Source organism: Varanus komodoensis, unplaced genomic scaffold, assembly GCF_004798865.1.
Source record: "Varanus komodoensis strain SLA01 unplaced genomic scaffold, ASM479886v1 scaffold53, whole genome shotgun sequence".
In the NCBI taxonomy this organism is placed as follows: Eukaryota; Metazoa; Chordata; class Lepidosauria; order Squamata; family Varanidae; genus Varanus; species Varanus komodoensis.
In genome coordinates, this window is record NW_025336126.1 from 2,926,461 (window position 1) to 2,950,235 (window position 23,775).

Consider the following 23,775-nt stretch of genomic DNA (forward strand, 5'->3'; position numbering starts at 1 on the left):
CTTTCCCATGGCCACCTGCCTGGTTGCTCTTGGAAGGCAAATCTTGGAGCTGGTGGAGCGGGGACCCACTCCAGCAAGGCAGCCCCTGCATTCTTTTCTTCACCTGCAAAACACGCATCAGCCATCCCCAAGCAGGTGCCCTCCAGATGTGAAGGATCACAAGTCTGATCATCCCCCAGCCCATCATCACCCAAGAATAAGGGGAGTTGTCACCCAGCACAGCTGGAGGATACCACTTGCAAAAGACTGATGGATGTAAGTGAAGCTGTGCACCCCCCTTCCTCCATCTTCTCCCCAAAAAGGGGAAAACCTCATTCTGCTGTGAGCCCATTGCTGGAAAACTCAGGCTTCCTCCCCAAGCCCTCCTGCCTCCCCTCAGCCTTGCACCCTTCAGAATAGATGTAATGGTCAAAAAGAAAGTGGGGTGCTGTCACTCAGGATTCTAAAAATCTGGGTCCCTGCAACATTTGCAGGGAGCTTCAGGTCAGTGTTTCTGCCAGTCTACACCCCCCCATTCCACTTTTCCATTCCACCCACCCTCTGTCCAACAGGCCCTTTGCAGCCATTGAAGAAGTTCAGTCTTCATTTGGCCATTTGGGGTTTACTTGCTTTTGCACCTCTCAGGTTATTTTTTCTAAATATATATTTTTTAAACTTATGCAAATCTTGGGATTCCTCTAAACTTGCTAACGCTTCTTCCTTTTTCCTTTTGGCCCTGTTTTGACACCCTGTTGGTGCTCCTCAGCTGAGTTCACCATTAAAGGGAGTGATCGTAGGCTCCCATATTGGTTGAAACGAATGATGGCAGAAAACTATTGGAGTTACAGTTTTTCCACTGTTCCTCAACTGAGCTCAAAAAGGTGTACATTTCTCCTTTTATCTTTTTATTTTCACAACAATCCTGTGGAGTAGGTTAAAACTGGTCCAGAGTCACCAAACTTTATAGTGGAGCAGGCATTTGAACAAAGAGCTCGCAAGTCTTATGATAAAACACAGGTAGGAGTGAGTCCATTATTTGCCTAAAATTGGGGTAGTGGTTGGTGGATTTCATTAGAGCTGCCAACTTTCTCCCATAATTCAAGCATGCCAAATATTTAAACCACGACTGCACAATGACTCACACTGTTTAACTTTAAAACAACAAGCCAGCAGCTGCTAGCTGAAGGATGGTCTAATGGTGGATGACAGAGAGAAAGAGAGATAGGAGAGAGGGAATGGTGCTAGAAAGTGATATCTCTGATAGGGAATTGGACAGTCTGATGGAAGAAACACTTGCAGTCTTTTCTTATGCATTACAGGGTTCGGTGGATCCTGATCCCAAAAGAGAAGCAAGCTACATGGAGCCATGTGTATCTATTCTCAGATATTTAAGAAGCTATATGCGTAGAAGTATAGTGCATGTGTCAGAGTGGTGGGGGAAGGTAGGGGGAGAGACTTGTGGCTTAACCTTTCCCTTCCAGCTGTTTTCCCATGCAACTTCTTCCAGCTGCTTTTCCTCAAGGAAAAGTTACAGGTACCTGTATGCACTCCACTCCCCAGGTGAAAAACACTAGTTGAGGAGCAAGTTTTTCACAGGTCAGAGAAGTTGTGCAAGTGTTGAATACCTTTTTCCTGTGCTATTTTCCCCCATTAAAGCTGTTCCATCAAAGTTGCTATTTGCTCCATGGAACATTTATAGTATCATACAGACAAAGCCGTACTTTGGGCACATCATGAGAAGGCAAGATTCACTGGAGAACATAATCATATTAGGGAAAGTTGAAAGCAGAAGGAAAAAGGGAAAACAAAATATGAAATCGAACAGTTTCATAGAAACATAGAAACAGAGCAAGTCAGAAGGGGTCTCCCGGGCCATCTAGTCTGACCCCCGGCTCCAGCCCGCTCCACTCATGACATGCCTACTATGTGCATGTCCAGCCTATCCTTAAACACCCTCACTGTTGGGGCTTCAACCACCTCCTGTGGAAGCCCATTCCATACCCTTGGGGTCCTAACCATCAGGAAGTACTTCCTGGCATCCACTCTAAATCTTGGTTCCCTGAGCTTTGCTCCATTGGAACATGCCCTGCCCTTCTCTGCAGGGGAAAACAGGTCTCTGCTCACTTCCATGTGGCACCCCCCTCATGTACTTAAATGTTGCCAAAAGATCCCCTCAGAGTCTCCTCTTCTCCAGGCTGAAAAGACCCAGTTCCCTCAGTCTCGCCTCATATGGCTTTCCCTGCAAGCCGGCCACCATCCTTGTGGCTGCACCGATTCCAAGCTGGCTATATCCTTCCTGTAATATCCTTCCTCTGTGGAGTGCAGAACCAAACACAGTACTCCAGTTGCAGGCACACCAGAGTCATATATAGTATTACCTCTCTCAATCTAGCAGCCACAGCCTTGAGTTTAAAAGAGCTGAGTAGGGCTGTCAAGAGCATCCATTCACAGGAACATCCTAAGTCGGAGATGACTGGATGGCACATAAGAACAATAAATGTTTTGTCCTGTAGAGTGAATAGCAGCTTCATGGGGAAGACAGTTTTAATGGAGAAAATGGCCTGGGGAGAAGGGTTAGCACTGCTTCTGTACTGTAGTCTAGATCCAAATGTCTCCCTTCGTGCAGCTATTAATACTCAGAAAAACTATATGAGTGGAAGACGCTATTCATGGATCTCCTGCATCATATCTAGCTGGGTCTTAAATCTGTATAACTGCATGCACACATATGATCAGCGACTGGATTTGTAAAGTCCTTGGTGTTGGGACCTTTATAGGGACGTCTGCTTAGGCTTATGCGACTCTGCATGCGCCCACCCTTTTAACAGCACTGTGCAGATAAACAGGCAACAAGAAGGTTCCACTCCAGGGACTGATCTGATCATGGATATGGAAAGAAAGACTGGCGGAAGAAGCATCCAACCCAGCTTTAAGTTAGACAAAAAGGCAGCTGTGTGGCAGCTTGGGGTAAAACCTGGAGCTTTGACACCAGCACCCCCACAGTGCTGGGCGTTAGTGGCAGGCAAGGCCCCAAAATGCTAAACTCCTCTTCTTTGTTCATGACTCACATAGCACAGGGCATAGAAATCTTCGTAATAGCTAACTTGGATGACATACAAACATTTCCGTTCCCAGTTGGGGACGGGCTAGTTGGGAACCTGCCCTCAGCCTTTCATGTATTGTATTCTTTACTTCACCTTCGTAGACCAGATCAGGTGCTTCAAGTGGCATATGATGCTCACAAAACCTACATCTAGATTTACAGTTTTAAAAATAAAAAATGATAAAGGCAGCTAAACCCCACTAAAGCTGGGAAAGAAGTAACAGAGGGACAAAGCCAGATCAGAAGACTGAATTTACAGTTTGATGTTGTATTCGGCAGGCTTACACTGAGAAAATGTTAAGAAAAGAGAAATCGGATACAGGCTGAAGAAACAGAAGTGGTTTCAGATGGTGACCAAAGACATACAGAAAAAGACTCGGTCCAATCTTATTGAAAAGGTGGAGGTCTAAATGGAAGTTGCTACCACTGATACGACCCTGTTGCATGCTCTTCATGCATCCTACTCAGACTGACAAATATGCTACAGGGATTTGTTAAGGTACAGAGGAGCAGTATCTGTGGGAGATGGTCCCATGGGCATATTGAAGGAGCATGAACCATGGAGTGGCCACTTATGCATAGCCAAGAAAAGAGGAGGAAAGAGAGCACATATTTGCATATCCCCCAGTTGGGGATTGAATATGCAAAACGCCACCTGCATGTTCTGTGGCTCACCATGGCTTAAACAACCCATAGAGGGCTCCTTTGATCATGCAAACTAGCCCTCTGTGGGTGGGTGACTGAGTGGGGGGGGGGTAGGAGATGGTTGGAGGCTAAATACCCTTTCTGTCATAATTAAGAATCCCTTGCACCTGCATTAAAGCAATAGCAACAGTGTTGAAAGATCCACTCATAGATTTCTCATGTTCGGATGTAGTTTGGTGCTCAAAGCAAAGGTCTGTAGTTCAATTTCCAGTGAGTCTTGAGAGCATCATGAAACAAAAGGCCCCCTTCCAGAGCAAAGGGTAATCGGACCCTGGATCAAATGGAAACTGCTTCTAGGCTCCGATGCCTGAAAAGCAAAGCGAAGAGATGGAAACTGAATGTACAAGAAACCGAGTTTTAATTGAGACATCATTTCAAGCAGCTTTCTACATGACTGCTATACTGTAAGAAAATATACTTGCTTGCAGTGAGGAAACAAACAGGCAATCCAGCCAGCCTGGGCTAAAAGAACAGCCAATAACATTTCAAAGAATTGCTACCGTAAAATTTTAGCAGGTTGTGCTCTGTTGGATTTTTAGTACTAAATCACAAAATGTCAGGCTGTTTCTAGGTAGTGGGCTCCCTACTCTGCCACCATTTCTGAACTCACAACACTTGTGACACACACACACGCACAGTCAATAGCATAACAATAAAGCAACCCCCCCCCCAGCCCTACATGTTTAGTGGAAATTGTCTAGACTAATAACTGTTCCCTGGTAGAGAACGCAAATACAAATATTTCCTTTTACAACATACAGTACCCAGGCTCTCTCTATTGTTATACTGATCCCTCTAAACCTTAGCAATGGTAGTTTGAACAAAACATTTGGTAACATCTTTTACATCAGCCATCATCTTGTTCCTAACAGGAGATAATTGTTAGATTAAACCCACCCTTTAGCTCAGGATGTACATATGGGGTGGTAAGTTCCACTGAAGTCAATGGGACTTGCCTACATTTACATCCCTCCGTTGTGGTGGACATCTGTCTATTCACTAATCTATTCAAAAACTTTTTATCTGCCCCCTTTTATGTATGCCTTCTGTTAACAGCTGACCAGAAATCTTAACCACCTCTTATACCTTTAATTAGAGACAACAGAAGCAGGTGAAACTTTTCATGGCATGGAGAGAAATGGGGGTGTTGCATGTACTGACCGTAAATCTATTTACTGGGACCTGCATCTGTTTCACTGAGGCTTAAGTGTCCACTGGTACCAATAGAAAGGGTTTATTTTCAGCTTACTGCCATGCAGAGGCCATTTGAAAGAGGGATCTTTTAATTGCTCCAAAAAGTGATGCAACATCCTCCATTCTTCTGCATAGCAGTTAGAAAAAACAACATGGGGGGGACCATTAAGGATTAACCTTCCCCTCTCTGTGTTCAATGGCTCCCCAAATCCCACCTACACATGTCAATAAAATTTAGGGACAAATCCACTGGTAGCGATGAACGGACTTTGAAGTGCCTCTTAGTACTCCTGGGAGAAGCTTTATCACCTTGTTTCAGAGCAAGCTGCTGTTAAAGCGCAGGAGGGAAGGCCTGTGTGAAACACACACACACACACACACTCGTTTATTTTGGCATCACTTTCCAAGATTATGCACATCCCAGCAAAATTAGAAGTGACTATATGGGGCAAACATCTGTCTGTGTACAGAACTGGTATGATTAAAATAATGCACTCGCATTTACACACACCTGCCCCCCACAAGAAACAGTCCAGTCATTGTGGGAGAAGGCAAATATATCAACTTGCCCCTTTCCTGATTTTCTGCTAACGTATGAGGCTATTGAGCTGGCAAGGACAAGCCCGAGGTTCATTCTTGGTATGTTATTTATACTTGCCACACCCCTATTTATTTATTTATTTGATTTATATCCTGCCTTTTTCCTACAAAGGGCTCAAGGCAGCTTACATCTCCCCCTCCATCTTATCCCCACAACAACCACCCTGTGGGGTAGGTTGGGCTGAGAGTCTGACTGGCCCAAAGTCACCCAGTTGGCTCCATGGCTGAGCGGGGACTAGAACCCGGATCGTCTGAGTCCCAGTCCTGTGCTCCTAACCACTGCACCACACTGGCTAATTTGACTTAATGGAACCCAAATGTACATCCCCAAAATAACTTACAGACATGCAACATAGAGATGTCGCCCTTCCAGCTGCTGTAAAAACACAACAGCCCTGCACTGTTATGCAGTGGATATTCTTAATCCCTCAAATTCAAATAACGATTATGATGAGGAATGCGCTCCAAACGATCCATAGTTCTCTGCACGTCCTGGGACTGTCCACACTTACTACTTGCTACAGCCACCGCCTGATCCGAGAGGCGTTGCAACTGTGCTTCTGACGTGAAGGATGGGGGGACCTTTTGCAAGTGTTGCACCGCGTGGGCTATCTGTCCAAGGGCCCTTGATGTACCTCCCAGGTGGCCAGGCACCTTGTGTGTTCTTACCTCTTCTCCCTTAGTCGTTGCGCAGGTATCACGGGGGACCCTGTGGGAGCACCAAAGTTCCCCACAGAGGTGCTGGAAATGGAGAGCAGGCATGGCTCCAGCTGGCCGCCATGCCAGCTGCAGTGAAGACCACCCCGTCCTGCTGCCATGTAGCCTTTCGCCTTCATGGGAACAGTGTGGGAGCTGGGATTACTGCTGCCCTGAAAGGGGCTGGACACAGTGGTGGGCAGGAGAGAAGGGGAGGTCTCTGCCAGCCCGAAGCAGGTGGAAGAGGCGTAGAGGTGGAGATTGCCCCTTGCTCTCAGAAACAGCTGGAAGTGGCAGAGGGCAGGGGACGCCTCTGACAGCCACCCCAAACGTCTCTGAGGTATCTCAGGGGCAGGTGTCTGACTCGTGCCAGGTCTTGACTCATGCCAGGCACTGTGTCTGGGTTTGGACAACACAGCAAGCCCTTGTGCGTCAGAAAACCACTGCAAGAAGCTGTGGGTTGCCTGGGTAGCTTATAACCGAAACCCTTCATAGGTTTAAGAATCCAGCCTGTGTGGTCTTGAATCAGTTATAGGAGTTTGTAGAGAACAGTCTCTCAGGCATACGGATGCATGATTTGAGATGGCTTGAATCCTGTTTTGGGCTGCAGCTGTCTTTAACCCCCAGGTTCTCATTTAAACACCCCCTTTGGGCCTTTCCAACCAGTTCCAACAATCGGAAGGCATTTTGCCTCTCATCCATCATTTTCTTCTTAATGGATTTTCAGGGGTAAGCAAAAAGATGGAAGAAGTGATGGGAAAACACAGGAGGCTTTGAGTGGAAAATGTTGTCCTCTGGACCCCCATGGCACTTTAAAAGCTTTTCTATGGAGCACCCTTTAAATCAAGTAGAGAATTAGGAAACACAAATAAAGACCTGTCTAAGCCTCTCCATCTTGTTGATGCCTATTAAGTGTTCCTGAGGTTTCCCCTTCATTGTTTCTTCATGGCAGGAAAAGCAGCAACTGCCAGATGTCCACAGTCATGAGATGACTAGCTGTGAAAGGCAGAGATACTCTGGCAGGAAAAAAAGAAATTGGCAATCCTAACTTAGGAGCAGCATTGGCCTTTATTCTTTGCACAAAATCTGGAGTCTACAGTTCTGGGTTACATCTCAGCATCTCTTCTGGTCACCCCCTGTGCTCTCTTTGTCCTCACATTTTAGAAGTGGAAAAGCCGTAGCACAGCTTTGATCCAACCCTAGAACATGAAGGGATGTAGAAATGCAGAGACAAGTGCTGTAGTCTCTGGGAAAAGAAACGTGGAGATAAATACCACTCCAAATCAGAGAAATCAAACCCTCTTGGTTTCTTCCCCACATTGGTCTTTCTTGCAAGAGAAGATATGTCTGCCTTTAGGGTTTCTCCTTCTTTCCCAACACCTTTCAAGCCAGACCACCAAGCTGTGAGCCGCCCCGAGGCTTCGGCGAATGGGGCGGCATAGAAGCTTCCTAAATAAATAAATAAAATAAATAAAATCTTTTTTTTCCGCACCCCTTATTTTCTGAAAATATTCCTGCAGAATCTTTGGGTCAGTTTTAATGACTGCATTCACCCACTTAGGCCTGAGCATAGGATTCCCCTCTGACATATGTGCTTAGGATCTCTTCTTATGGCATAATTGCTGTAAAACTGATTTGGATTTGTCCTTTTTTATCCACAAGCAGAAGTTCTCCATGTCCATTTTTGTGACAAATGCAAGGCATATCCAAAAGAAAAAATTCTCTGAGAGTGTGTTTGGTAGACTAGCCATGAGAGGCATGGCCCATATAAAGAATGTGGGTCATGCTCAGTTCCTGGTACTCTCTAGATGTTTTGGAGTACAATCCCTATCATTCCCAGCTGGCCATGCTGGCAGGGAATAGTAAGGGTTGTAGTCCAATATATCTAGAGCAGTGGTGGTGAACCTCTTGCCCGCGTGCCGCAGTGGGGACACAGAGCCCTCTCTGTCGGCACACGAGCCAAGTCGCCCCAGCATCACCCCAGCAGCCGAGCATCGGATAACAGCGCACATAGGGGCCATTAGCATGCTCGGAAAGGAGTAGTGGAACCAGGCAATGATGTCACATGCCGTGACTCATTAGCCGCGACTCGTCCAAGCTTTCCCATGGCTGGTCAGTGCGCTGCCAAGGATATATATATATTTGCTTGGACTGACTGAGTTGTTTTTTCTAAACTAAAACCGCAATATTCAGGTTTTATTGCAGTGTTGGCACTTTGCGATAAATAAGTGGGTTTTGGGTTGCAGTTTGGGCACTCGGTCTCTAAAAGGTTCGCCATCCCTGATCTAGAGGGTACCAGATTAGGAAAGTCAGAACTGAGCATGGCCTGTGTTCTATGTAATGACTAGTTTACTTGTGCACACACTCAAACCCCCCTTTTTTGACCCCACTGCAGGGGAAAAGCTTGGGAGAAACTTTGGGGAATGAATTTTAAATACATAAGAAGTACAGCTTGTGGGGAATGAATGTTAAGTTCGGAAGAAGAGCCCTATCCTTTGATCAGATGGAAAGCATTCATTCCTAGTTGAATTAAATTAAATTAAATTAAATTAAATTCCTAATTTAATTAAATTCCCACAGTGGCCAACCTGATGCCACTGGAAGCCCATGAGCAAGACAGGAGGGCAACAGCTCCTTCCTGTTAAAAAGCCCTCAACACTGTAGCATTTCCAAATAGCAGAGTTGCTCATAGGTAGGGGACAAATGGGAAGTGGAAAGAAAGACCTGCTTTTAGCAACCCCGCCATGGTTGTCTGCCTAAGTCAGGGTGTGCACTGGACCCCATTTGCCTAATTATCTGCTTGTCTTGTCATCTGAACCTGGATGATATGGCTTGTGGGAAGGAGAAACAACCTTCAAATAACCTATGGACTGTTGCCGGCTGGCTCTCCTTTGTCAGGTGTTTATTCTGTAAATCCCTCCCATGATCACTCCTTCCTGTTTTAATTTGTTGTTATTTCCAAATTATATTTAAGCCCCATTTGTCAACCAAAATTATACTCCCCCTCCAAGAAAAGCAGCGTGCAACTTGAAACCACGCAGTACAATATGAATGTGCTTGGGTGTGATGGAGAAGAAATGTTTGCAGCTTGCTCTTCCAGTGTCATGTTTTTCCTCTTCTTTTGCCGCATTGACTTTGCTCCTGTCATAGCCTGCTCGGCTAGTTTATTCCTCCAGTCCATTTTTAATTAAATCCAAGTGCTCAATCTTAAGGGAAAAACCCACCACAATTAGTATTATGACTTCTGCAAAGCGAAATATGCAAGAGGCAGATATAGATACATCAATATCCCCCCTCTGTATGATAAAAGAAGTTTCAGCAACTCTTCTAGCATCTGTTAGGACCTGGCAGAACATTCAGAAACTGACTGTCAGTTACCGGAGATGATGGCAAGAAGAGGAAAGGGTGACTTTAATAAGCTGACATATTTAATTTGGAATCCAGGAATCCTGGTTGTCTCTAAGAAGAGCTCTGCTGCATCAGACAGAGGCTGATCTTGTTCAGCATTTTGCTTTTCGCAGTGGCCAGCCAGCCGTTGCCAAAATGCTCACAAGCAGGGTAAGAGCAGAGGAGCACATAATCCATAATCCAAAGGCCCACTGCCCCTGATGCTGGAGATAATATACTGTATAGCTATCATGGGCAGTAGCCCTTGACATTCTCATTGTTTCTCCTTCCCAGCCATCCTTGTTACTTGCTTGGGAGTATTCACAGGATTGTACTGCGGTCACTCAGCTGTTCGCACAATCAAAGTAATAAACTGGTAGATTCTGTCCTGTTTGCCCTGCTCTCCTCACTTTAGTGGCTGTTATGAAAATTAAAGCAGGGGAGAATTTATCCATTTAATGTATCCATTATCCAGAGTTAATGGGCATTATCATATATGAGCATAGTGTGCTACTAGCCTCTCCCCCTTTCCAGAGGATTCAGCATTTCTGAAACCCACATACCTTCCTGGCATTATAACCACTAGACATGACTTCTTTCCAAGAGATTCTAGGAAATCCAGTATATTCAGCTCCCCCCACCTCACTCGCTTGGCACATGAATGTGTTTACTAAGGTCACATTTAAGAAATTTGCTAGCTCAGTGCTCTTTCAACTGGAACATCCTACGCTTTGCGTGAGCTAACAACCTGTTTCTTTTCTTATTTTTCTTTATCCCATGCAGGGGCATTGGAAAGCAAGGGCTGCAGTGCTTAGGTAAGTACTTTCTCCTGCGTTTCCCCCATTGGGTCGGCTCTGTCTTCACGATTCGAGCACCCCATGTTGTGAGTGCACAGTCATACTCAAGGAGTAATGCATCAGGTTCGCAGAGGGGAAGGCTTTATGAAAGAGCAGCTGTGGGGGCTGAGGTCACACCCTTTGCAATCAGACAGCGGGGGGGAATCATCTGTAGTATGTCACTGCTCAGGGTAGGAACACTCTCTTCATATGTTCAGAGGCATGATTCAGGAAACTTAGAAATGGGGGAGGTCTGTTGGGGCCCCAGAAAAATTATGAATCCAATGCATTGTTTGCTTTTCGAAAGATGGGTTATATAACTTCTAGCCTTCTTTCTTGATGGTGGGTCTATGAGTAATAGCTGCTGCTTCTTGGGCATTAGGAACAGATGCACAAGATAAATTTCTACCTGTCAAATATAGCTTTTAAAGGTAAACACTAATTTTTAAAGCTTATTTTCTTTGGAGAGAAGAAAACTGGCAACAAGGAATCTTGTGGCTCTTCCTCTACTTGAGTAGGGGCTGGAGCTAAGAACTATGCTGCTTGGGGATGATAGGAGTTGTAGTCCAGTGCATCTGGAGGGCATCAGGTTGGGAATGACTGGATTAGAGTGCTGGATTGGAAGCTGGAAGACTTGAGTTCAAATTCCCACGCATCCACTCAACTCTGTGGATAACCTTGGACCAAACAGCATCTTCCAGTCTAATCTACCTCACAGGGTGGTTGTGATAAAGGGATTTGGGGAGGAGAAGCAAGTGTGATTTCCTTGAAAGATGGGTGGGATAAAAAGTAATCAAGAAGAGTGCCTTGGTTCTTTGGGAAAAGTGTACCTTCAAGTGGATCACAGCAGGACACATTAGGGGACTGAAGAGCCGGGATTCAGGACTGAAAGACTCTTACCAGGGGAAGAGGTGGGGGCTGGGCTGCTTCTAATTTCCCTAATTCCCTTTTTAATCAGGCAGTTCACACAGACACAGCCCCTGAGCCTGGTCTTATTGTTTCGTTGAACTAGATTCCTTCATCTATTTTAAGGCTGTGATGCTGTGAAATCTCTCTTTCATTCTTCTTGTCTTTTATGTACGCTTCTGTCTCTTCTGGCAACTGGCACTTCAGTCCAAATTTACCTTCACATTTGCACCTGCCTGCAGCAGCTTGCTTGCACAAATGTGTGTGTGTGTGTAAAGAGAGAGAGAGAAAGACAGAGAAAAAGAGAGAAGATAAAGTTGGATGCCAATATATGTAATGCATGCTACTCGGGAACACAAACCCACTCACATGTTTCTGTCCATGTGTGTGAAGTGACAAACCCTGCTCCTTTCTCACACACTTGCATAAAGTTACCACAAGTCACAATCCGAGGACATTCTACCTTTCCTAGTTCCAGATATGTTGGAAAGTCACTTTTGATAAGCTGCAGCTCCCTAGTACATGTCCACAATGTGTTTGGAGATGTGTCTTTTCTCTTCACATTGAGTATATTTAAAGGGGCTGCTTCCTTCCACCAGGATTACCCAGAATCACCGTCCAATATATGTAACTGCTGTCTAGACTGTTTGTGGCAGAACACTCCTGCCTGCCCGCCCTTGCCAACATGTTCTGCACACAATACACTTTGTACAGTTCAACCGAGAGGCTAATGGGAATGTGACACATCTCAAGAAAAATCATTGACATGGGCCTAGAGAGGCTGGCATCTGTCCTGTAGAACATGATGTCCAATTGTGACAACAGATCATTTTGTGCCCTGTTTTGAGGCTTTCCAGGAGATACTGGGCCAGGTGCATTGTGGGTGAACGTGTCAATATGTGAATTGGCTTGGAGTGGTATATCTCTAGCTGCTCTACTAAGAGCAGGCCTTGTGCCTTTATCTTCTTGGCTGCTATGTCTGACCAATGTAGCGACATGCACCTTTTCCCCACTGAACTTCACTGCCAACACAGCTTTGGTTTGGGCCTCTCTAGTTTTGATAGCTTTTTCTCCTATTCTCAGATGTGTTGGTCCTGGATCTGATGTCCATGACTAGAGCAAAGATAGTCTTTGCACTTCCTGGACTATCCAGCGCTGAGCAGAAGTAGAAGCAGATCTAAGAAATGGATTCTTCCAGAATGGAAAGGCATCACTAGGACTAACAGCATAAATTTACATAAGATACTGGGTTATTAGAAGCTGAAAAATCAGACCCAGTTGATGCAAACTTGAAGGATAGAGCAATACACGTATTTCAAGAACACCAAGTAGTGTGTGAGAAAGAAAAATCTGGTAGGTAGGAGCAGATCCCAGGAATAATTGTGTCCCCCAAGGTTAGTTCTGGGTGTGCCTTGGTAGGCCTTAGCAGTCAAGGAGAGGCCTGGCTAGGAGACAATCACCATTTCCAGGGTTGGGGAATAAAAGATCTGTAGGTCTGTTTCCCCTGGGCGGGGAATAGGAAAATGAGCTCCTGGGTACCACAGCAATGAGCAAAACCTAAAGTGTGTTCACAAGAATTAGTGTGACTTTACAGCTGCTTTCAAATATCTTCTCTGTAGCTCCAGGAGAAAGGATTAGAACCACTGGGTGGAAATCGCAAGGCAGCAGTTTCAGCTAAACATTTGGAGGAATGTGCTAATGACGAGAACTGTTCAATAGTGGGATGCACTCGCTTGGAGCTGGTGCAGCCTCCTTTGTGGCGGTATTTGAGCAGACTGAGGGCTGCCATCCGATGCCAGGGAAGCTGCACCTGTGAGGTACCGGCCTTAAGCAGGGACTTGGACCAGAAGACTCCCAAGGCCTCTTCCAGTCCTATGATCATATTGTGTTGTATATTCAGTCATTCCTACATGAAAATGGATTTCTGTATAGAGAATTATAACCTAGGAAGAGGACCTGATTCTTAGGGTCAGCCTGCACAAGAAACTTGTGCATATAGTCCTCCTCTAACTATTTTTTCTGCTACCACAAACAGTATTTTACATATTTAAAAATCTTGTCCTTTCTACAAGGAGTCCAGGACAGCAGACCTGGTTTTTTTCCGCTTCAGCCTGTGAGGTCAATAGGCTGAGACCGAGTGATTGGCATGTTGAATGAGCTTCTTAGCTGAGTAGAGAGCTGAACCCTGGCCTTCCAAGTCCAGCTTTGCCTTTGTGGCATTGTAGAAACTGATCAGAGGAAGTGTGGCTCCTTAAATGCTTAACTTTTCCTCTCTTGGTGTTTTTGGTGCTAAAAAACAACTTTCACAAGCTACTTACTGTCTCATAAGGCAGGGTCCAGGATTGTGTGGCCTTTCACATCTTATTGGACTACAACTCCCATTCTTTACTATTGGCTATTCCGGCTAGGGCTGTTTGGAGTGGCAATCGAGCAACATCCAGACAGCCACGGATTTCTCACCTGTGCCACGGGGGAAGATTGCCGTATCTTTCATCAGGTTGAGGTAGCAGGGAAGCAGCTTGGGGAGTGATTTTTAGGGGAAAAACTGCTGGAAGAGAAAGTGTTAAGGAATGCCCCCCCCCCCAAGGTTCCATGAAAAACTTTAGCTCCCCTGCCTGCATTTTGCAAGGAGAAATAGCTCTCATTGATACTCCTGAATACACACCAGGGGTGTTTTGTTCAAAAGTACACGCTCTGCCTTGCACAGACCTTCTCGCTCATCATTGTAAGAGGTTTGCTCCGCACCCCTACGCAGGCAGCTCTCTCCATCACGTACCCACACTGCATGCAAACAGCTCTCTCTGTCATATGTGTGCCCAGCCCTAATGCATATGAGTGCATGCAGAAAGTCTATCATGAATGAAGATTCAAGTCGTGTGTGTGTACATTTTCTCAGGTGCAGAAGCCTGTGCAGCCTTTCCTCCCTCACCTGTTGTGACTCTCACTGGCAAGCTGGTGCTTGTGCATTGACACCTGGAGAGAAGGGGAACCAAGACTCCTCCACATGTCCACTTCGATCTTTATGGCTGCTCCATTCTCCATTTTTCCACAATGCTTCAGGCTACCCTCTCCATCAACTGACAGCTTGCAGGCCAAGGATTTCCCCTTGCCTGTCTGCCCCCCCCCCCCCCCCCAGCCCTCTCCCAACTTGTATTGCATTCTGGAAAATACATCCTTAGCTCTGTGTGTCCAGACCTGCTGGTTGCTAAGAAACCAAGCTACGGCTGCCACCGAAATCGCTAAGCCACCCCCTTCCTCACTTGCCAGTTCCATCAACACCTGCCAATCAATGGCTGTTGTGCCACATCCTATGCTACCATTCCAGCTGTGCATTGCTCAGTCCAGCTGTAGACCCAAGCACCCTCCTTCCCCCACCCATCGCGCCCCCTGTTTCATTAGAACCCCCGTTTTCCTCTATAGTTCGGGGGAGCTGGCTCCCCACACAACCTATTGCCGCTCACCAGGCACCCTGTTCCAACATCAGCTTTAATGGTTGCAGCTCTCAGCATCTGTCCCACCACCCTTGCTCACACATTATATTTCTCTGTATGCTGGACATGACATCCACGCACACGCACACACAGGGACAATGGCTTTATTAGGAGATCTGTTGCTATGGGAATGCAGAGTCATTCAGAAAAGTGGCTGAGCAGGAGATGTTGCTTGGGGAATGGGTTGCCAACTGGCTGTAAAGTAATAGATCTGGCTAGCTCTTGTGGCTTGTACAACAGCTTGATAAGCCAGAACTTGCAGCAAAAGTCAACACAGACTTGTGGGGCACCTTAAATATGGATAAGAAATAGCAGCCAAAGTTTTCAAAGAAAGGGAGATAAGCATGATCAGGTGCTCATTGCTGTTAATCAAATGCTATATTTGTCCAGCTAACTATGCCAGTTTAAACATGGGGCACTCTGTTTCGGAAAAAGCAAAGATAACCGTATTGAGCACAAGAAAAAGTCCAAAATCCACATTCCTGTACTATCCTCAGTAGGTCAACTGGGAAAAAAACACACAAAAAGCCAAGTTTTTAAAAAGATCCTCTTCTTCAGGGAAAAAATTAAAAAGGCAGGTGGGAGCACAAGAGGAGAGGAAAAAGTGACTAGATGGTGAACGCACATTGCTGTGAATAGAGACTAGTCATGTCCAGATGCAGTGTGGGAGAGGAAGCCTGCTAGTCTTGTTCTGCCCCCGGTTATTCTAAGAAGCAGTGAGGATTGTTAGGGTCTCCATTTGAGCAAATATTGGGCCCAATTGTGTCCAGGTGTGTTTTCCATCCTAGTGGAAGCTCACAGTGGATCACGGAGAGAAATTAGATAGTCTTTCTGGCAAAAGTGCAGGAGGTAATTTTAGGTGCAATTCTAGATCATAAAAGTCATTTCAAGCCAATTTGGGTAGTGTTATCTAGCACTTGGAGTGGATAAATGAAGTGCAGCTTCTAGTGGGGTAAAATGCTCAACCTCTCTTTTAGGGTTTGCTGTAAAACAACTAAATTCAATACGCTCCATGACGTGTCAAGCTGGCGTGGCTTAGTGGCATAGGATTCTCGGCCTAACCCACCTCACAGGGCTGTGAGGATAAAATGGGGAGGAGGAAGCTTATGGAAGCCATCTTGGTTTCCTTGCAATAGACAAAAAAAGGCAGGGTATAAAGTAATAAAGAAATGTACATCTCACAAAAGGCCAGAGATAGCTGTGTTGACCGTAAGTAACAATCTGAATTCCATGATTCTGGAATGCCTTTATTAGATCAGGTAAAAGGTCACAAACAAACAAAATGGAGGGAGTGATAACTGACTGACGGGACAGCACGGACCCCAACCCTCCCCCCAGCCTGTGACGGGCTTTTTAAGAATATGTTGCTGAAGAAGAGGGCTAGAGAGCTGGAAAGCTTGTAAGTTTTGGATGATCTTCTGGTTGGCCTTATATTGGTATTGCAATGAGACGGATTTTGGAACTCGACCTCTCAGGTGACACCAGAGGACACCTCAGAGAAAAGCCTCAGTAGGAGAGGAAAGGCTGGAGAGGTTTAGATCAGAACCAGAACTGTGCTGGGGATCTTTCCCTGCATGTGCCTGAGTGAACATATTCCCTGCCCCCTTCCTCTGACTGGGTCCGATCCCCCTCCCCCGCCGAGCTGGGTACTTGTGGATTCGTCCCCCGCCTGTTGCCATGGAGACCCATCTTCCAAATCTTAGGCCTGAACTTGCAGAATGCAGGAGCGAAAAAGGGGGGAAGGGGGTGGGAAGCAAAGTCACCCCCCTCACCCTGCACCAGCGCTCACAGCTGAACACCCACCTGGGCACCCCTTCCTCCAAAAAGCCCACCCCACAAGTTCCAGTGGGTGGGGTTTTGAGGAAGACACCTGCGCATATGCTGAAAGTAGATGTCACATACTGATAAGATACTTGCCAAAACTCGCACAAACAAACAGAATTTACAGTCTGCTCCTGACCCTGACTCTTCTAAATGTTTCAGCACCATCTGCAGGATTTTCAGATCCTCCTGAGGATCACCTGCTACACTAATATCATCCAAATAGCACTGTGTTCTTGGGATACCTCACAAAATTTCTCCCAGGGCTCCTTGCCATGTAGCAAGAACTGATGCAATGCTAAAGACTAGTATGTTAGATTGGGGTAAATGCTTTGGAGCATTGGTGGTGAGTTATGCTTTGGATGCTTCCTTTATGTCACTTTGTAGGAAAAGGCAGGATATAAATCGAAAAATAAAAAAATAGAAAAATAAATGACAGTCTGCAAGTAGGTCTATGCCACATCAGTTCTGCTGAGTGACTTGGGGTGCTTCCAGGCAAGGCCTTGCAGCACCATTGCTCTGCTGCAGTCATTGAATTTTAGGGGTGGGGGAAGACATCATAACCCCCCCTCCCATCTTCTCCCACCACTTCTGTCTTTTTTCTTGCTGCAGAAAAGCTGTTAGGAAGAAAAGACGGAACAGGTGTATGTTGCCTTCCCACCGGCTGTGCTCCAAGCCCGCTGTCTGGAAGTATCCCGGCTTCACATTTGGCCCTTTGGCAACAAGAGGAATACATTGGATGTAATACTAGTTGGTCAGTGTGCCCAACTAGTATTAGGTGCTTAGTTGGCAAGTGACTTGGATTCCACCCACCCCATTTCAAGGAAGGGCTGTTGGTGGTGAAGGGGCTCTAATTGACTGCAGTGGCTGCGTATGCCAGAAGCTACAGGGCAATTAGATCACCAGAACATTAGACTAGAGTATAAGGTCGTCTTGCTGGATGATAATGCCTGAAGCTCAGGCCTAGAGCACATGTGATTAGCACAAATATCTATCAGGTTCAACCGCTGCCTTCTCCAGTTTTTAAGAAATGAGGCTGAAGCAGAACTAGGAAAGGGGTTGTGGAGAGCTGTTGCCAGGGTGAGGCCATGAGTTAGTGGCCATGGGCATCTCATGCAGTTGTCCCAGGTCCAATCCTGACATCTCCAGGTAAGGCATGGAAAACATGCCCCTGAAGCAAAAGATAGCTGCTACTAGCTGGTGTCAGCAATTTTGGGACTAGATGGACTTGTGGTCTGGCTGAATGGGCCAGTTCACACGACTGAACAACCCCCTGTGGCTTATTAAAACCATGATTGACTGGGGTGAATTCTGGCACAGACTGGTGGCCCTTTTGAATATTCAGTGCCTGACCATGGCTTGTCAAGTTGTGTGAACTCAGGGATGATAGCTTATGCAAGGGTTAAACAACCCTCATATAAGTCATGATCCCTGAGTTCTCACAACACAACAAGCCATGTCCAGGTGCTGAATATGCAAACCCCTCTTGGCAGGTGCCACAGTCCACCGTGGCTTAAACAACCCATGGCAAGTTGTTTCAATCACACAAACCAATGTAAGGCAATTTCATTTTTTCTGCATTCTGTGCTGGGCATAAGGCAGCTTCCCCCACTGGGTGCCCTCCAGATGCATTGGACTGCAAATGCCCACACATTTGGAAGGCACCAGCTTTGGGAAGGTAACCATGTCTTGTGCTCTCAGAGCTTTCTTGAACAAGTATTGTCCTGACATAGGATTGCATCCAACAATGGATAGGAAATACTTCTGTACTTCTCTGTTCTTTCATTCTCCCCCCCCCCCCCCGCTTTGCCCCTGTACCTCTACCCCTCCCTGTCATATTTGTCCCCCTAAAGCCAGCCTTTTTCTTTCTTCCTTTCTCAGTGTGCAGCTTTGTTGTACACAAGCGGTGCCACGAATTTGTCACTTTCGAGTGTCCTGGAGCTGGGAAAGGGCCCCAAACAGACGTAAGTGGTTCTGGGGTTGTGTGAGAGGTGAATGTAGTTCTAGTGGGCAATGCATTTTGGGCAGGGCTCAGGAAACGGGGCTTCAGACCTCACCCCCACTCCAGGTGAGCGTCCCCATTTCTTTGCTATTTATACTGCTGACAGAGGGAGTGGATAATTTCATGCATTGTCCCATTTCTGTTGTCCTTGGCCTGGAATCCTTTGAAAGGCACAGAAAAAGATGCAAGGAGCTGCCTCTTCTGCTTTGTGCTGTCGACTGCAGCCACAAGCGCGTGCACACAGATTGGCACTGCCTCTCATGTGCAATTGAAGGCATGTGCCATGCAATGTCAGAAGCATGCGTGCGTGGGACACACACTCATTGCATGTGCACAGCCACATGTTCCACTGTGGAAAGAGGTGCCCAGACATTTCTGGGCAGAGGGTTGCTTGTGTTATTAAAGGTGATCCCTTTGTATGCAGACACAAAACTAGGGCTTAGCCTATTTTATGTGTTTTCATATGAAGTTTTTTGTCACTGTTGTCTAATTTCAGTATGTTTTCATGCAACCCTGCACAGGAATTACATGATTTTGTGTGCACGTGTCTGTAAATGTATTATAGAAATGTGCACTCCTTGATCTTCATGTATGCTCACAGCAGATCACATTGCTTGTTTATTTATTATTTACAGTTTTTATAGACCATTCTATAGCAAATGCTCTCAGAATGGTTTACAGCATAATACTAATAATATAGCCATAATAATCATAACAATTTAAAAATAACAGCAACAGTTAACATAAAAACAAATAATAAAATAAAATACATAACACAAAACACCAATCCACAGCAACTGATCATTATCTGAATAAAAACCAATATAAAATCATAACCATCCATTCAACAATTAAAATAATGGGAGAATAAAAAGGATTTGACCAGGCACGGAAAAGTGTACAGTGTTGGCACCAGGTGCACCTCCCTGAAGAGTTTTTCCATCGATGGGGCACCACAACCAAGAAGGCCCTTCCCCTCATAGCCACCCTCCTTGTGTCTTTTAGCAGTTGCTTACAGAGAAGGATTTCTGTAGATGATCTTAGGGTCTGAGTAGGTGAACATGGGAGGAGGTGTTCCTTTATCCAGCCCTTAAGCCATTTAGAGCTTTATACATCAATGTGAGCACCTTGAAGCAGGTCAAGGCTTCAACTGGTAACCAGTGCAATTGATAAAGGACTCTACTGGCCCACCCCAGTTATTTATTTATTTGGAGTTTTTATATGCCGCCCCAGTCGCATAAGCTTCGGCATAAGTTAGCAGGCAGGCTGCCCTGTTCAGTACCAACTGAAGTGTCTGGACCGTTTTCAAGCGCAGCCTCACATAAAGCACATTACAGTAGTCCAGCCATGAGGTTGCCAGTGCATGGAGTACCAATGTTAGCTTTTTGCCTGTCCAGATAGGGGAGCAGCTGGTATATTGGCCACAGTTGATAAAAGGTGCACCTGGCTACAGATGCCACCTGATGTTCCAGGGACAACCCTGAGTCCAGGAGCACCCCCAAGCTTGGCAGCCTGTCTAGGACAGGGCAAATATCCTTCCCCCGGACGGAGGCTCCACCTACCAATGACACCTCCTTCTTGTCTGGATGAAGCTTCAACTTATTAGCCCTCATCCAGGCATCACCTAGGTCAGGCACCGATTCAGTCGAGACTGCCTCACTTGGGTTGGGTGAAAATGAGAGGCAGAGCTGTCATCCGCATACTGATGACACTTCAGCCCAAGCCTCCAGATGGCCTCTCCCAGCAATTTCATGTAGATATAAAACAGCATGGGCATAAGTGGAACCCTGTGGGTGTAACTGCCATGGGGCTGAGGAGTTCTCCCCCAGTGACCCCATCTGGAACTGGCCAGCCAGGTAGGAGCAGAACCACTGCAAAGCAGTGCCTCCAACTCCAGCCCAGCCTGCCTATCCAGAAGGATACCATGGTCAATGGTATCGCAAGCCACTGAAAGGTCCAGGAGAACCAATAGGGCCACACTTGTCCTGCTCTTCTCCTGGCAAAGGTCATCCCACAGGGTGACCAAGGTAATTTCTACAAGCTACTATTTCCTTTGGAAGGAAAGTTCCCATGGTAAGTTGGCAGCAGTTTTCTCCTGGGGCCAACAGCAGTATTGGGGGTTGGGGTACAGGAAGGGTTAACTCCCCCAAATGCATCCTCAGTCCTGATTGCTTTGTGTCCTTGTGTTTAGAAGCAAACAAATAGACACACAACTCACAGCACTGTCTTTGATATCATGTGCAATTCAGTCCTTGGGCAACCAGTGCTGGGAATATCCTCTGTCAGCAAAGAATTAATAGCCACAACCTGTATAGAGCAGTCTGATGAACTCTTTACTTAAACGAAAGCAACAGTAAACAAATGGGTGTTTAAGGCTGTTTAAAACCCTGAAAGGTGGGGCCTGACATACCCCCATGGAACTGATGCCAGAAGGATGGCCTCCTGTCGAAAAGCCCCCTAACCCCCTCGTGTCCACCAACCTACTCCTTCTTCCAGAAGGACATAAATAAGGCCTCAGGTGCAGGTATAAGTGCGCAGGCAGGCTGTGGTGAGCAAAGGCAATTTTTCAGGTTACGTAGCGCCAAACAGTTTTACAATTGTAAAAGTCAAGACTTTTACATTGGTTCTGGCAATCCACCAGAACCAGCTGGTACTCTGTAGCTGTCACCTGCTCTGACTGCCTAGCCCCCACCAGCACTCTGATGTTGTACCAGCTGGAGTTTCCAAAGCTTGAAATGCAGCCCCACATAGCCTGCATGACAGTAGTCTAGCCTGGAGATCGCTAGTGCATGGGAGATGGAAACATGAGTCACTCAGGGTTGCATTTGGCATTCTAGCCAAAGCTTGTGACAAACACTCTTTGCCACCAGCCCCAGCTGAGCTTCTCCACTTAGCACAGAATCTGGGAGACCTCCCAGACCTTGCATTGGGTCCTTTGGTGGTGGCCAGATGGGGAACAACCCCAGGCAGCTCCACCTGTTTGCATTCATTTGTTTACTTTATATATCAGGCAACCAAAATTTTTTAAATTATATTGCAAAGACATTAAAACTGCAGTTTAAAACCCCAGGCAATAGCAACAGAGACAGACCATCAAACAGATGTCCCTGTCAAAGGAGAGGATAGCACAGTTTTGGCAATGACCAAATAACACACAGAGTCACCAGCATGATCCTTGTGTAGATAAAAACTGCCACACTAAAACCTTTTCTGAACAGTGTGGGAAATTACAGTATTCACCCTCTTTTCACCAGTATTCATACGTGTTTACACTCCACCAGCAGCTGTATCACAAGCAGGCCTTTTTTGCTTGTGGACAAACTGCAAATTCACTTGCAAAACCATGCCTTTTCCTTTCACAGGTTTCTGTGCATTCTTACTTGCAGCTACTAAAATGCAAACAAGGGGGAGAAGATTCCCCTAACAAAGGCATAAAGCTGGGGTTTTTAGAGGGGACAGATGGGATGGAAATGGGGCAAGTCCCAGGTGGCAGCTGCACGACAGAGTTAGAGACTGACCTTGTCACCCTGGTATTCCCCAGATATTTTGGATTACAGCTCCCATAAGCCCCAGCTAGCATGGGCAGTGATCAAGGGTTGTAGTCAAAAACATCTGGACAGTATCAGGTTGCCCACGCCAGGTATAGTGTCTCATTTTCACTAATGATGTGCTTTCTGTGGTTTTTTACAGGATCCCCGGAACAAACATAAGTTCAAAATCCATAGCTACAGCAGCCCAACCTTCTGTGATCACTGCGGCTCTCTCCTGTACGGGCTGGTGCACCAGGGGATGAAATGCACCTGTGAGTCCGTATTCGCCTCACCCCCAGTTGTGTGGCTCGTGGCAGCAAAAAGAATGCTGTGGGACTTGAGAACCAGGGGGTGGAACATCTTCCAGCCTGAGAGCCATAGTCCGTTCCAGAGAGGCTTCCAGTGGGTGGGGCCAAAGGCAAAAGGGGCGGAGCCAACATAAAAAGCAATTGTAAGCTAAAGTTCTTACCTCAGTAATGAAGCCTTAGGAGAGGCAGATCAACCTGTTAGAATGGGGAGAATTGGCACAACAATTTTCTGTCAGGAAACTACCCAGTGGTTGGCGGTTGGGAAGAAGAGGGCAGGCCATGTGTGGAATCCACATGATTTAACCACCAGGCCTCAGATTCTTCATCCATTAAAGACCAACTTCCAGCATGGACTCCCCAAAACAAAAACTTCTTTTATCAGATAACTGTTGTGACATAGACGATAAGGGCATTAACAATGAATGGGAAGTCCCCAGCTCAAATCCCAGATTTATCTTGTATGTACTGGATGAGCTTAGGTCAACCCCCCCACCCCTGAAGACTCAACCTCACATCTTCAGTGCAGGAGTAATGATTATGCTACTTCTAGGAAAATAAAAAAACGCTGGGGCTCAGATAGTCTTCTCCCCAATCTTGCCAGTACATGGAAGAGAAACTATTAGGGAAAGAAAAATCCATCAAGTGAATTACTGGCTACGATGGTGGTGCTGTGAAGAGAGATTTGGATTCTGGGTTCACATGCTAAGGTTCCTGGAAGATAAACTATTGGCAAATGATGGGCTGCACCACACAAAGAATGGAAAGGCTATGTTTGGCCTCTGTGTGAAAAAGTTAATCAGGAGGGCTTTAAATTAAAACGTATCGTGGAGGAAGTTGTGCAGCATGGCATACCATGACCTAACAAAGACTTATATATCTCAACAGAGAAAAAGCTAAGCAGGGCCCAACACTAGTCTCCCAAAAAATGTAGGAAGCAAACTAGGACACAATGAGAATAAACTTCAAGTCTCTACACCAATGCCCAGAGTATGGGAAACAAACCTCCCAAACTTGATATCATAGTACATGAGGGCAATTATGATCTTATAGGAATAAATGAAACTTGATGGGGTGATTCAGATGACTGGAACTCTACTGTTGATGGATACAACCTGTTCAAGAAAAATAGAAAGGACAAAAATGGGGGTGGAGTTGCATTATATGTGAGAGACACATATATCTGTGCAGAAATACAAGAAGAGGAACTTAGTATCCCC

General features: G+C 46.0%; 1 protein-coding gene across 13 annotated transcripts in view; it reads left to right on the forward strand.

Annotated features, from left to right (window-relative positions):
* Positions 1 to 23,775, forward strand: part of PRKCG (protein kinase C gamma) — a 106,685-nt gene that overhangs the window by 59,242 nt on the left and 23,668 nt on the right. For 6 of the 13 annotated variants that reach the window (XM_044447744.1, XM_044447746.1, XM_044447743.1 and 3 more), the window contains 3 exons: positions 10,448 to 10,479; positions 18,607 to 18,682; positions 22,411 to 22,522. In XM_044447744.1, the coding sequence (XP_044303679.1) occupies positions 10,448 to 10,479; positions 18,607 to 18,682; positions 22,411 to 22,522 (220 nt within the window). The other 7 variants (XM_044447740.1, XM_044447750.1, XM_044447752.1 and 4 more) reach the window with 3 other exon arrangements.